The sequence below is a fragment of the Mastacembelus armatus genome, chromosome 12 (genome assembly GCF_900324485.2).
Source record: "Mastacembelus armatus chromosome 12, fMasArm1.2, whole genome shotgun sequence".
Classification (NCBI taxonomy): Eukaryota; Metazoa; Chordata; class Actinopteri; order Synbranchiformes; family Mastacembelidae; genus Mastacembelus; species Mastacembelus armatus.
In genome coordinates, this window is record NC_046644.1 from 10,406,272 (window position 1) to 10,420,130 (window position 13,859).

At 39.4% G+C, this 13,859-nt stretch overlaps 2 protein-coding genes across 3 annotated transcripts; one reads left to right on the forward strand and one right to left on the reverse strand.

Moving 5' to 3' along the window:
- The first annotated feature begins 323 nt into the window (after positions 1–323).
- Positions 324–5,724, forward strand: anxa3b (annexin A3b). The gene is made up of 14 exons (XM_026298171.2): positions 324–474; positions 871–906; positions 1,010–1,057; positions 1,533–1,620; positions 1,712–1,806; positions 1,932–2,045; positions 2,137–2,227; positions 2,343–2,422; positions 2,797–2,853; positions 3,111–3,204; positions 3,401–3,496; positions 3,642–3,700; positions 4,043–4,165; positions 4,357–5,724. The coding sequence occupies exons 1-14, from the start codon at positions 382–384 to the stop codon at positions 4,411–4,413; spliced, it is 1,131 nt and encodes a 376-aa protein (XP_026153956.1). The 5' UTR covers positions 324–381; the 3' UTR covers positions 4,414–5,724.
- Positions 4,889–13,511, reverse strand: rcl1 (RNA terminal phosphate cyclase-like 1). Of its 2 annotated transcripts, none has more exons than XM_026298172.2 (9): positions 13,280–13,511; positions 12,749–12,820; positions 11,926–12,101; positions 11,114–11,188; positions 10,854–10,978; positions 10,121–10,246; positions 9,855–10,011; positions 5,951–6,054; positions 4,889–5,063 (listed from the first exon to the last, which is right to left on the reverse strand). In XM_026298172.2, exons 1-9 carry the CDS (start codon positions 13,407–13,409, stop codon positions 4,910–4,912), a joined length of 1,119 nt encoding a protein of 372 aa, XP_026153957.1. In that variant the 5' UTR covers positions 13,410–13,511; the 3' UTR covers positions 4,889–4,909. The 2 variants fall into 2 exon arrangements, with proteins under 2 accessions (XP_026153957.1, XP_026153958.1); XM_026298173.2 differs by lacking the exon at positions 13,280–13,511 and adding an exon at positions 12,965–13,205.
- Between the last annotated feature and the right edge of the window lie 348 nt (positions 13,512–13,859).

Consider the following 13,859-nt stretch of genomic DNA (forward strand, 5'->3'; position numbering starts at 1 on the left):
CATATTGTTTTGGTATTTTGCATCTTCAATACACTGGATCGGAAACTGTGATCTCAACATAAAGTTACTCCAGTGATAAAAACTGAGCGAGGCAAAATAAACACATTTTCCTTCCTCTCTCCTGCCCCAGCCCTGAGAGCAAACCTGACTTTGTTTACTCTGTAGCTAAATACGGAGCTGACCGGGCTTCTCCTAAAATCATGGCCTCTGTGGACACTAATGCTTTACTAAAGAACCTGTTTGAAAATAACTACACAGCATATGATGTTTGTTTGCAGTGATACTGATGCGCAGGGGAGCGGAGTTAGAGAGAAGCATGATCAGTCCAAGCGAGGAGGGGTTTCTGTAAACGCGTCTCCATGATTCAACTTCCCGCAGCCTATGGGCGTTGCCTGCTCAACTTATCTGAAAGGTGTGGCGATTTTTGGCATTCTGTTCACTTTTTCCTTCGACACCAGTCCAATCCAATCTCAGGTAAGACGAAAAATATTATCTTCATGTTTTAGATCACAGTCTTTACGCATTTACAGGTTTGTTTTCTGCCTGTGTTCCGTGATTTGCCTGTTTTTTTTTTCCCCCTGTGCTTTGCTGATCGGGAAATGTTTTACTGAGTTGGTCGACAATGAAATGTAAAGGGTTTCATTTTTCTATTCAGGTGCACCCAACAGTTGATGAGAGTAGCTATACTGTGGATGTAAATGGAGACATCTACAGGAATAATCCAGTAGATTTGTTGATGTTAGCCTTAGATGTGGATGCCAAAGACACTGGGAGTCAAAGTCAGAGGATAGAAAAATACGCAGTGACAGAGTAAACAAGAAATAAATCTTTATACACGAAGATGTTGACATATATTTTTCTCTTTCCCAGTTTGAGCCTTTCCTGATTACAGCCATGTCTGCTTGGGTGAGTATTCGTAGGCCGTGTCAGGCTGCTCCTATGATTTCAATTAGATTTTAGTTCTTAATATACATATACATAAAATCTTATGCGGTGACTGCTCTTATAGGATGATCTGGACCTGCTCTTAGACTCCCCTTCCCCACTGACTGTGACAGTAAGTTGGACAATACACTAAGTGGCGGTAGATAACCCTGTTCCTCCAGATCCACGGACCTGCTTGTTTTACACCTGTTCCTGTCCTACCCACTGCTGATTACCTGGATCCGGTGCGTTCAGCCAGTCAGAACCTGGAAGATACCATTTCAGATAAGAGGGGATGTGGTGAAAGACAAAGTGAGTTGGTATTTTCCAGCTTCTGATTGGCTAAGCACACCTGATCCAGGTAATCATCAGAGTGTGGGGCAGGGAGAGGTGGAAAACTAGCAGGGCAATAGCCTGCAGGATCTGTATGCAGGTGACTATAGTATGACAGTTGTGAAACAGGTTGTTGTTGTTTAAAGAACAGTGACAGACTTTAGGATGTAAAGTATTAAAAAGCAAACAATGTATTCACTGAAACATGGAGATGTGTTGTTCTGCATGTATTTGTGATGGTTTTGAGTCTGAGTGCACGTGTCTGTGTTTATAAGGCTAGTACCAAGGGAACTGTGAAGGACAATGCAAACTTTAAAGTGGAAGATGATGTGTCTGCACTAAGGAAGGCCTTAGAGGGTCTTGGTAAGTTAATAAGTGATCAGCACACACACCTGCGACATAATCCTTTTTTTTTTTTTTATCTGCTTATTTTGTGTTGTCCTCTCCTTTTCAGGGACAACAGAAAAGACACTAATTGAAGTGTTGACCCAGAGAAGTAACGCTCAACGTCAACTTATTGCAAAGGCTTATGAGAAAACCACAGGAAGGGTATATAAACTATCTTCCTTGTTTTAAAAGATTTATTCTATTTCATGAGACAGACACGTCATGAGACTGATGATGCTGAGGTGGGATTTGTTTGTGGTAATTATTTCCATGGCCTCTCCCTTCAGACATTAGTGGCTGACCTGAAGGGCGACACCCATGGAGACTTTGAGGACTTGTTAGTAGCTTTGGTAACACCACCTGGTGTCTATGACAGCCAGGAAGTCATCGGAGCCATCAAGGTGAGTTTGTGTCGAATAACCTTTAAGATGACCTTAATCAGTATGTTGTTGTTCACTCCTGTGTGTCATACTCTGTGTGTATCACATACAGGGTCCAGGGACCACAGAAAGTATCCTGACAGAAATCTTTGCTTCAAGATCCAACAAACAGATCATCGCTCTCTCCGAGGCATATCTGGCAAGTCAGTATTAAAGCTGTATTTCAAATTTGTTTTGATTAGATTGTGTCTCACATGACGGATGTTCATGATGTAATGTGTTGAAATGCTGAATTTTTTTTTGCATTGTTCAAACAAGAAACGGGAAGATCAGTGATTCATGACCTTCGGTCAGAGGTATCTGGAGATTATGGCAAAGCCCTCCTCATCTTGGCTGAGGTACAGCATCATATTTTTTATTGTAACGCTAGTCAGATAGTTAAATTATTCTTATCACCAAAAAAGCCATGAAAAAAAAACCCTCAATCCTATTTTTTTTAAAATATATCTTAAACTACATAAGGACAATTTAGGAGATCCTATCCAGAAGTGCACCTAACAACTATACCAGTCAGGACAAAATCAAGGAAACAAAACTTGTAAATCTTTTCAAGCATGTCTATTGTGATGCCACAAAGATTACTTTAAATGTGGAATGGTTACAAGGATGTTAAAATGGTATTCAAGAAGACTTAACACTTAAATTAATATCTAAACAAATGCCAAAAAAACCCAATACAAGTGTCACTATGTTGTTTTGTTTATTCTCACAGGGGAAGAGAGACGAGAGCACCAATGTCGATGCTGCCAAAGCTAAAGCAGATGCAAAGGTATATTCCTTAGATTTGAATCATGCAGTAGCCAGTCAGCGCTTGTTTTCCTGCCTCATTTGCAAACATGTACAATACTTTTGACATCGAGGATCGAGGCACCACTCTCCTCAGTTATTGGACCTCACTTGCTGATGCACCATTTCCATGATTAACAAGTCTTAATCGTCCATTGCGTTGCTTTACGTGGCCATGAAAATCCCACAATTTGAACATTTTAGTCTGAAGCTGCACTCATTCATTTTCATTCCGTCTAGGCTCTGTATGAAGCAGGAGAGAAGAAGTGGGGAACTGATGAGGGCAAGTTTATCGACATCTTGTGCCACAGGAGCGTTCCCCAGCTTCGTCAAAGTGAGTTGATCTTTTACATATTTTTCTGTAATCTAATCAAATAACTGAAGAGTGTACAGTACATGAGATACTTCACACTGGACCAAAGTGGTGGACTCCTAGAGCATACTGCTAATGTGGCTAACAAGCAAAAAAATATTTGCACCTTCAGCTGGTTGTAAAACGTTATATTCAAATCTCTGTTCTGTTTTGGCAGCTCTGGTTGAGTATAAGAATATTAGCAAGAAGAATCTGCAGGAGAGCATTGAGAGTGAGATGTCTGGAGACCTGGAGAATCTGCTAGTGGCTGTTGGTGAGAAAAATATGTATTATTATTTATGCATTTCTGACTGTTAAGTTGAACAATAGGATTTTTTTTTTGGTTGGATAAAATCACTTCACTTTTGAGAAATTTACCATATTTTCATTAAAACCTTAAATTTTAATGTTCTGTCTAGTTAAATGTGTGATGAGCACTCCTGCATACTTCGCTGAGATGCTTTACAAGAGCATGAAGGTAAGCCTGTGCAAACCCCAAAGCCTGTACATCTACTAGTGGTTACAAAAACAAAATCCACATATTGGTTGCTTGTCCTTTTTAGCCACAGCAAATTGTATTGGTCACCAGTGGGGTGGAAAGGAATGTTAAGCTGCTGCCTTGTTGCTGCTGCTTTGACTAAGTGCATATTGGTCAAAAACTGTCTGCAGGTTTTCAAGCAGATAACAAAATAAGGTGAAACTGTAGGCATAGCAGCTGTAATTATTGTAGATTACATGAACTAGTTGTGGCCGCTTGGAAAGAAGAGCCTGATTTATCTGTGCCAAATTCTGACTCTTTCCCATATTTTGCACTGTTCAGGGTGTAGGGACCACTGAGTCCATTCTGACCAGGATACTGGTCAGTCGCTCAGAGGTTGACTTGATGGACATCAGAGCTGAGTACAAGAGGCTGTATGGACATTCTCTCTACTCCCAGATAGAGGTCAGCAAATGCCCACATGAAATTTAATATGATCATTTAATGCTACATATCCAAAGAAATTCTAGAGAGCTTAAATGTCATGGTATCTTATTTTGAAACAAGAGTTTGTTAGATTTACCTCCTTAGATGTTTTATATGACATACTTTTAAAACAATTTCCTGCTTCTCTCTCTCTCTCTGTATTTGTATAGTCTGACGTGTCGGGTTGTTATGGTGACACCCTTAAGCGTCTTTGTGGCCAAGACTAACTCATCCTAACTCCTGTGATGAGAAATGTGTGAAGTGCAGCTTTTCTCCACAACAGAAGGGAAGAACCACTTCTTTTGATGCTGGTGCTGTTCAGTGGACCTTTTCATCAGACCCAAACCGATACATTTGTTTGCACTTCACCATACCAGCGAATGAAACTATGTAGAAATGCTTTCTAAAGTAGATATTAGTAAAGATCAGTGTTATTTTAAAAGGCAGGCTGGATAATTACCACATCAAGAATTAACATGAAGTTAGAAATCTATAATATTTGAAGATGCTATTGAATATATTTTTGAACACATAAAACAATGTATTCCATATAACTTAATTACATCAATATTTACATACAATATTTTATTGTGTATACTGCAACACAAAGTTTCATAATATACAACTAATGGCACAACTTTCACGTTTAAGAAACTAAAACCTAATAAAAGATATGAGTCAAAGATATAGAACATGGCACAGTGGCATTTGTATAAAAATATTTTATTTAAGGGTTTTGCTTATGTTACTGTAACCGACACCCACACAGGTCATCAGGACCTTATCTCCCCCATTCCTTTCGTCTTCAGAGGGCTTCTTAACCTCAATCTTGAACATGACCTGGAAGAAATCTCTAATGTTTCTGAGGAACTCGATCCTAGAGAGACAAGGAGAGAGAGATTGGTGGACAAAATAAATGTACATCATTGAGGTAAAAGGCTGTGTTCTCACCAGCATTACCTGAGTAAAGGGAAGAGTGTATTGTGATGGCACTGCCAATCTTCAGTTATCATAGTACTGTACTTTAGAGGGACACAGCACCGGTACCATGATAACTGAAAATGGACAGTTCATAGATCGTAAGTTTGACGGTGTCCACAGTCAACTTTGTGTTCAATTGGTTTTTCATTCTCATTCATCTTTAATAATAATAATTTTAAGTATTTGCTTCTATCATACATTTGCTAAGCATCTTTGCATAAATTAACATTGAACAAATAAATGACCATGAAAACACACAAATTGCCAGCTCCCATAATAATGCAAATACTGAAAAATTTGAAAAGACAAAAGGTTACCTGAATTTAAATATGCTATTTGTACTTGTTTGATGCATAAAACTCTTGTCATCTGTTTACTTGCAATAATCCTAGTTCATAATCACCATTTGCATCGTCTCTTTGTGCAATCAAGTTATTTTTAACAAGAGCACCTTGTTTACTGCAGGACACTACATTAAAAATAGTTAAAACTGTTCTTTTAAAAATCTTCCAAATCAATCAGTAAAAGAAACTATGTATAATAAACTGATGAGTGTATGTATTGCCTACTGCTATTTGTTCAGCTTTTTGTGCCCTGCTGTGGTACAAGAACCTTGGATTATTGTCACTTGAAGGGCATTAAGAGGGACAAGCAGAACAATAACAAAATGTAAGGTCCTGCACGTTCTACATTCACTAACATGAGTACAACAAGGACTGGTTTGTAAAGATCACTGGGGAAGGGAGCAGTGTGTGTAAGTGTCACTGAAAGACAGCAGCTTACGTGTATGGGGAGAGGGGTCCGAGAAGAACCTTCGACACATCCTGCTGGCCAAGGGTCATCAAGAGCAGGGCCAGGCTCTGATTGGATGAATCCACACAACCACCCTACAACAAAGAAAAGAGGCAGGGCAATGGGTTTAAGGAACAACAACAGAAAAAAGGAGGTAGAGATGTTTAGTAAAAACTTGAGACATTTTAATCATTTCCAGTCCAACACTGATAGTCATCTATGCATGGAAAACACAGAGAATCCATGAGAGATGAATGCAGGTCAGATGTTTTTTTTTTTTTTTATTTTTTAAAATGATGGACATAAATGTAGGGTGATATTGCAAACTCAAACCTAAATCACCTTAAAACTAAAAACAAAAAGTTTGGGCCCTAATCCAAATTAAAGTCAAAGCTGAAAACCTTCTGAAGCACATTTGTTAAAGTTTTACCATGTTTTTTTTTTTTTTTTTTTTTGTTGGTCAGGACTGGAAGATTTTAGGCTCCAGCAGATCCCCGTGACCCTAGTTAGGAATAAGCGGGTATGAATAATGGATGGATGAAAGATTTTATTACTTTGTTTTTCAAACTTCCAAAGCTTTTCTTATAGACAGTGGAAACAGCAGATGATTTCACCCCAGCCTGCTAATGTGGCACTTCATCTTATTTAACACTACAAACTGTTTTTATTTAATATATATCTTATGAGTCAGTTTCTCCTCTTTACCCTTAACAATGCATTGTTCTACTCTCATTGGCCCTCCGCCCCTGTCCCTAATGCTCTCCTTTTCCTTCCACATATGACATTTTTCGAGGACAGAGAGCCCAGTTTCTTTATCCAAGTGATCACATGCCATTGTAATTACTCGACATTCTGCTATTCCCCAGTAAGTATGACGAGAGCACACCTAAGAGCATTCGATAAACTGAATGAACTGTAAAATGCCTGCCCGTTAGGATACTATACCATTTATTGTCCTCTATTGACCTGTTGTACAAATTAGCACATGCTTAACTGCATAGGATCAGTTTGTCATAGTCTGCATCACCTCTAAATAATATTTAATTACATAATTAATTTATTGAAACTATAGTGTTAGTTGTCCCCACTGTTGAAAAGTCAGAAGTTTCCCCAACTACATCCCTTCCACGGATGGAAGAGACTTGAAAGCTTTAAAAATGAATTCCAATACTATAAAAGTCCAACCTTTTGGATAGCTACATCACCACACCGCACTCCCACCATATCACTCCACTAACAAGTCATCTTACAGGAGACATATGGATTGATGCATTATTATATTCAAATAATTCATAAAACAAGTCCGTCTTAATTTTCTGGTTTCTATGTATAATTTCCTACTGTCTGGATAGATTAAGAAGTTGCATAATTTTCCCATTTAACTCCAAAAAAAAAAAAAAAAAAAAAAAAGCTATTTGATTTGAACATTTTATCCTTTAACATTTTCCACATAACTGGAGAGCATTTAAAATCAGCTTTTGACAAAATGTTGCATTCTAGCACCTTACCTTTTGTGTTGTTGATCTGGGCAAACCAAGCTGAAACTACTTTGTCCAAAACACACTGTTCTGCTTTTCAACATCCAGCACAAAGAAAGAAATAACGTGAACACTAACAGCTAATTTGAGGCTCTGCCTTCCAGAGGAAACATCAGATAGTTAACATGTCCCAAGAGGCCACGGGTCACCAACAAGCTACAACACCTAACAAGAAAAGTCCCTTAAATCCTTCAATATGGCAAATCCCCCTTTCCAACAGTCAAATAAAAAAAACAAACAAAAAAACATGGGCACAGACACAGGCGCACGCAATAAAATGTAAACTCTTCAACTTCCTCAACTTCTAAATGTTTATGAACTTTAGAGACTTTCTTGAGCTTTGTTTCACATTCTAAATACCTTCGGACCTACTGTATGACCTCTACTATGGCCTACTTTTTTACCTGCTGCTCTCAAACCAAACATTATCACAACAATAGTGGACAGCGACATGGAAATGTTATGCAGATGACAAAACTACCTCTCGCCACAAGCCTACACACAGCCAGTGTCTGGTTTTCCTTTCCCAAGCACATTTTCTTTACATTTCATTAATATTAAAGATAGTTTCATGTTAAAAACTCAAAATATGAAGTTCGCACTTACAGCTCCTTCCCAGTGTTGTTGCTCCAAAATCAAAATGTCCACTGTGTTGGTTTGATTTACTACAAGAGCACTATACTGATTAACCATAAAACAAACAGAAACACACATACAGAGCACCCGTGCCCTTTAATGTGAATCCAGCAAATTTGTTTTCCTTTCTCAGTTTTCAAAAATTAACTATTCCAGCAGGACACACACATCCATTTTACTCGAGGATTATCCTTTCTCTGCTCAGCTGAAGCAGTCTCCAGACCCTCCTGCTACAGTCAGTGGTTACTCAAATGTTTACTTTCCAAATGTCTGGCCAAGCTGCTTGTTCTACCACCAACCTTTGCTTTTAAAAACAGGAAAACAAGCATTTTAAATGGAAGATTTTTTTTTTTTTTTAAAAATCCACCACCCTACAAGGCTGAAAAACAGAAAAGTTAGCTCCCACTCTGCTGCTTGGAGTTAAGAGGATGCATCCAACAATATTCTTCTTTCACTGCTAATCAGCATTACCCTAACCAGCAAACTGGACTCACATGGCTCCTATGAGAGTGTTGAGAGGCAGAGCCATGTGGAATCACCGGATCTAATTGTACATATTCTGATGAAATGAGCTCTTTTTCCTGTGTGACTGTGATTCTTTGAGTCTGTGTATGTTTATGGCAACAGCCAAATTAGTTTGTCTAACACCACACTAGGTAAATATAAAGATATGTATGAAGATATACAAGAAAACATAACATAAAAAACAACCTCATGGGAAAAAACGCACAAATCTAAAGGCCAAACCAGCATACAGTGCCTGTCCCTGAGAGGCTTCAAAATACTGAAATATTGTAATTTTACAACCAAGCCCTGGGATGTGAAGAACAAGAAACTTCTATGTTGAGTCTAATTTTACAACACGTAAGAATGAATGCATGATGGGGTTATCAAGCAGGATAAAGCATAAATCTTAATGAAAATGTCTCATTGGAATGGAAATAGCCTTTAGCTGCTTTCTACACTGTCATTCTGCCCACTGTTTCTCACTTAATTCCAGACTGGGATTAATGGTCATTATCTGAGAATGTGGGTAAACATGAGCCAGGAATGTCATTGTTGCATGCTGGGAGTGTAATGTGTCTTGACTGTGTGTGTGTGTGTGTGTGTGTGTGTGTAATTTGAATTGCAAAGAATCATATATGTATGTGTGTGTCAGGTATTCCCCAAGAATTCAGACTTGTGTAATGTCACTGTCAGGCTGCTAATCTGCAAACCTACTCTCCAGCTGCTGTGTGTAGGCTAAGTCCTGATATCAACTTTCAATAACAGTATTTTCCAGCACAATAACCAACACAAACTCCTTTTTCAGTAAGCTGAACTTTTGGACATAAAACTTACAGAAAATATTCATATATCCAATAATAATAATAGTGTGGAAACCACTATCAGACATTACTCTTCATGTTCCAAATCAATAGCAAGACATTCCTTGTTTGATTCAAGTGGCAGTTATCAGATGTTTACAAGGAAATAGTCCATTTGTGAAAAGGCTGAAACCTTTTGGCCAGATTTCTGATTGAATTAAAAACAAACGAAAAAAAAACCATCATGTGTACCCTTTTCATAGCACAGGTTGAAAAACTAAACTAATACAGCTACTTACATGTTCAAAGGTCCAATTTCATGTTAAAGACAAATTATGATCCCAACCTCAAAACCCTGATCACTGCCATAAATGTTATGTATGTGTATGAAACATGGGTTTTTGCAGTGCTTACCCGATATACCTCTTCCAAAAGTAGTTTGGCACAGTTCCTACCGAGGTCCTCTGGTAAGACAGGATCTCCCTGTCCCTGCGGCGTGGATGTCATCTCAGCGCTGAGGAAACAGCCATTCAGTGTCTCAGCCACCAGTGTCAGACCGAAACCAGGAGACCTGCAGTCAATTACCATGAATTATTAAATGTATTTGTATAGCCAACCATTAAGACACACACAAAATAGCTGAAATGCATTTCCTAATAAATGTATGTTGAGCCACTCACTTGCCAGAGTTGGCCCCTTTCATGTGGTCAGTATAGATGTAGATGTCTGGAAGAAAGTGGTTGAGGACACCTCTGGCTGAATCCACTATCCTGTTAGCCATTTGAGGAGAGACCCGCACAGAGTATCTGGGTTTAAACTGTCAAGGACGATTGATGGAGCTTATGGCCAGTGTTTTGTTTTTACTGTGGTATGAGCAAAAATATGGTACACATGAAAAAAGCACAAATTTAAGAGACTGGCATACAAAAAAAATATTAAAACCAACAGTCTTTTGCACATTAATCATGTAATGATGTTCATCATGACAGTGTGTGCGACCACATTCCAAATGTAGTTTAGCAAACACTTAAGTCATTTTTAGGTAAAAATGCCCCAAACTGTCCCATTCAAACTTCAACATTAAGATTTTCTGCTATCCTTTGTATTCTTCCACCTCATCTGTAGCTCCCTGTGCTTCTTCCTTGTGTTTTCTGCAGGGAAATACAAATTCAAGCTCCAGTGAGCCTAGAGTGGCTGCAAAAGACATGATAAAACAAGACATCTGATGCTGTCAGGGTGGATACTATGAATGTGAGAAATTGTGACTTTTCACTATTCTCTGTCAATATTATTGAGAAATTTATCAAATAAATTAAGAAAAATAACCATGCCTCTAGGCCTTAATAGGTATAATGGCACATAATACATCTTTTTCAGTGGAAAAGGCCATGAATGTGAGCTTGACAAGGATACGCCACTCCTCTGATTCTCTTGATTTTTCCGGGGTCAGTCAGCTGCACTGGCCTGATGGTTCTGCGGACAGGGCATGTGAAAACTACCTCTCCACCTCCACCAGGTGCCATTCCCCTCTTAACCACCTGGGGGCACAGCAGGAAAGAGAATTAAAGAAAAGGAAAGACTGGCATTCTTCACAACAATACACGTAAAAGAGTCTTACCCAAAATATATCAAATTATAGTATACTTGTTGACTGGCGACTTTTTTGTCCTCACCTTGAGCTCAAAACCGTCTCCATCAATACCAAATTTTTTCATTAGTGGGAGAGCTGTGGACTTCAGGAGGTCAACCTGCAGGAGACAGAAATTGTTTAAATCTCAAAACATGTTTTTTTTTTTTGTCTGGGTTGAAGGGTTGAATATGGCCACCAACCTGCAAAAGAACACCATGGCAACATTCTACAATGGACCGTTTCACATCACAACAACAAGCCGAGACGCTGCTCACTGTTTCCATAACAACACCTCTCTTCAGTGTCTACAGTTCACATTTCTTACCGTTTCCTAGTCTGAGATTCGTTGGCATTATAGCACAGAGTGAAAAGAAAACAGATGACGCATTGTCTGAGACCAGATTGCTATAACAACATGTCAAAGTCAGACAAGGGATCTGGAGACAAAACTATGGAAAACAGAGCACTTTTGCAAATTTATGATGAGATGTCAATACTTTGTCACATTAATAAACTAACTATTGCATTTTTTCAAAAACTTATAGTATAACCCTGACAAATTACATTTTGTTGTACAACTCTATATCTTGGACTTCAGCCACAAAAAGCACAGACACCAACTCCTCCTTGCAAAATCTCTGATTTAAACTGTCATGCAACTACATGTATGTCCACTAGAGGGAAGTATCTGTTTGTGCACTCAACCACAAAGCATAGCTTTCATATTTCCTTGCACAAGCATGTTTCAGCTCCACCCAATGTGTTAATATGGGGTGTGAGTCAAAATTAAATCAGAAAGACAAAATTAAAACACAAAGATTCTTAGTTAGAGCATGATCAGGTGTGTGCCCTCACCGTCGGGTCAGTAGGGTCATTGGTCACTCCTCTCAATGTGGCTTTCAGAGAGGTCTTCATGAATGGGGCCAGCATGAGCAGGGCTTCCAGATAGTACCCAATCGAACGTTGTGGGTTACAGTCATGTTCTACACAGCCTCCATACAACAAGCCAGGCTGGTAGAATAACACAGTGCCTTGTAAAGACAGAAACATAAGGACAGTTGGCATCTAGATCAGGGGTGGGCAACCCATGTTCCTCGAGAGCCGCTGCCCTGCTTGTTTTCCAACTGCCCCTGCACTACCCAGTGCTGAATACCCGGATCAGGTGTGTTCTGCCAATCACAACCTAGAAGATACCATCTCAGATGAGAACGGAAGTGGGGGAAGACAAAATGAATTGGTAGCATTCAGCTTCTGATTGGCAAAACACACCTGATCCAGGTAATCAGAAGTGGGAGGGCAGGGATAGTTAGAAAACAAGCAGGGAGGTGGTCCTCAGTGCCCACCTCTGATCTAGGTGATGCCATGTTCTATAGGTGTAGAGTCTTTAACAGAAATCAGATTTTGCAAAAAAAAGTTCATTGAGAAAAAAAAAACAAGCATGGCTCAGACATTAGTTAGTATGCAAAACCCAAATATTATAGATAAAACTTTTGCAGATTAACTGTGCCCCTAAAAGACACACAGTTAGGAATAAATGAGCAATACACTGACTAACTTCGATCAACCTATCATTCCTATTTATTATGGTAAGTTTATTAGCCCTCTGGCAGTAAACAGATAAACCACACAGCCTTTGACAAAGCCAACGCTGCAGTCATACACCCTTTTTGCAACTCACCTGTTTGGTTAATCTCTATTCTGGAGCCATTGGTCACTTTGTCTAGCAGTCTGATCAAGCTGGCTTCAAAATCTTCAGAGGACAAAAATAAAATTAAAAAAAAATATTTGAAAAACACTTAAAAAGAAACTGAAAAGAATAAAATCCAGCAAAAAATGTAACTTGTCAAAGAGCATGCTATACTAATGTCTCGGTATTAGGGTTTTCATACAGTACCAGAACATACTGGATCAAGCAAGTGGAACAATAAGTGCAATAAACTTCTGATTTCACTCATACGAAGAAAAGTCACTGTAATAATCTAAAACACGGCAGCTGTCCACGCATTTCTTCGTGGTTACTGGGAGTCAAACAACCACACAACCTAGCAGAGTAAGCTAAAGCTGCATTTGTCCCATAACTGCGTTACTATACCACCAATTCCCCATCCCTGCCGCCCAGTGATAAACCACACTCCCAACTGCGTAACAGCTAGCTCGTTAGCCCCCGAGCTAACTGCGACGCCACATGCACAGCAAAGCTGCAACTCACCGCGCAGCCCCGGGTCGTCGTCCCTAGACCTTATGTTTTTAATCTTAACGCGTTTCCCGCTGAGTGTGGACAAAACCAGCCGCTGTCTGAAGAAATTACACCCGTCGTAGACGAGACCATGGCTTGCCATGTTATTGTTTCTGCTTGGCGTCAGTGGAAATCCACGTGTGTTTGCAAGGAAGACGTTAGCGAGAGACGACAGTACGGCGAAGCGGGAGGGTCAAAAATGTATTTTGCAGCGTGCATCGCGGCGTTTGGTCCGCAGATGGCACCACTTTACCTTTTATCAAAACAACATGGGAGTGGCTGCAGTTTAATGCCGGATCTTAAAGACACAGAACGTGATTACAGTGTAAACAAATGGGTGATTAGTAACATTTATTAGATTTATTTATATCTTTCCTTAATAATACATGCTGAGTAGAGTCAGTAAAGCAGGACGTGATACACAGACTAGCAGAAGACGTTTTTCTATCAGTAATGTCTAAAGAATAATTGCAGGTCTAGCTGCAGGAGACAACAGACTGTCTGCAGGACTGTCCTCTGAATGGATCCAGACTCAGGAGGGATTAATCACCGG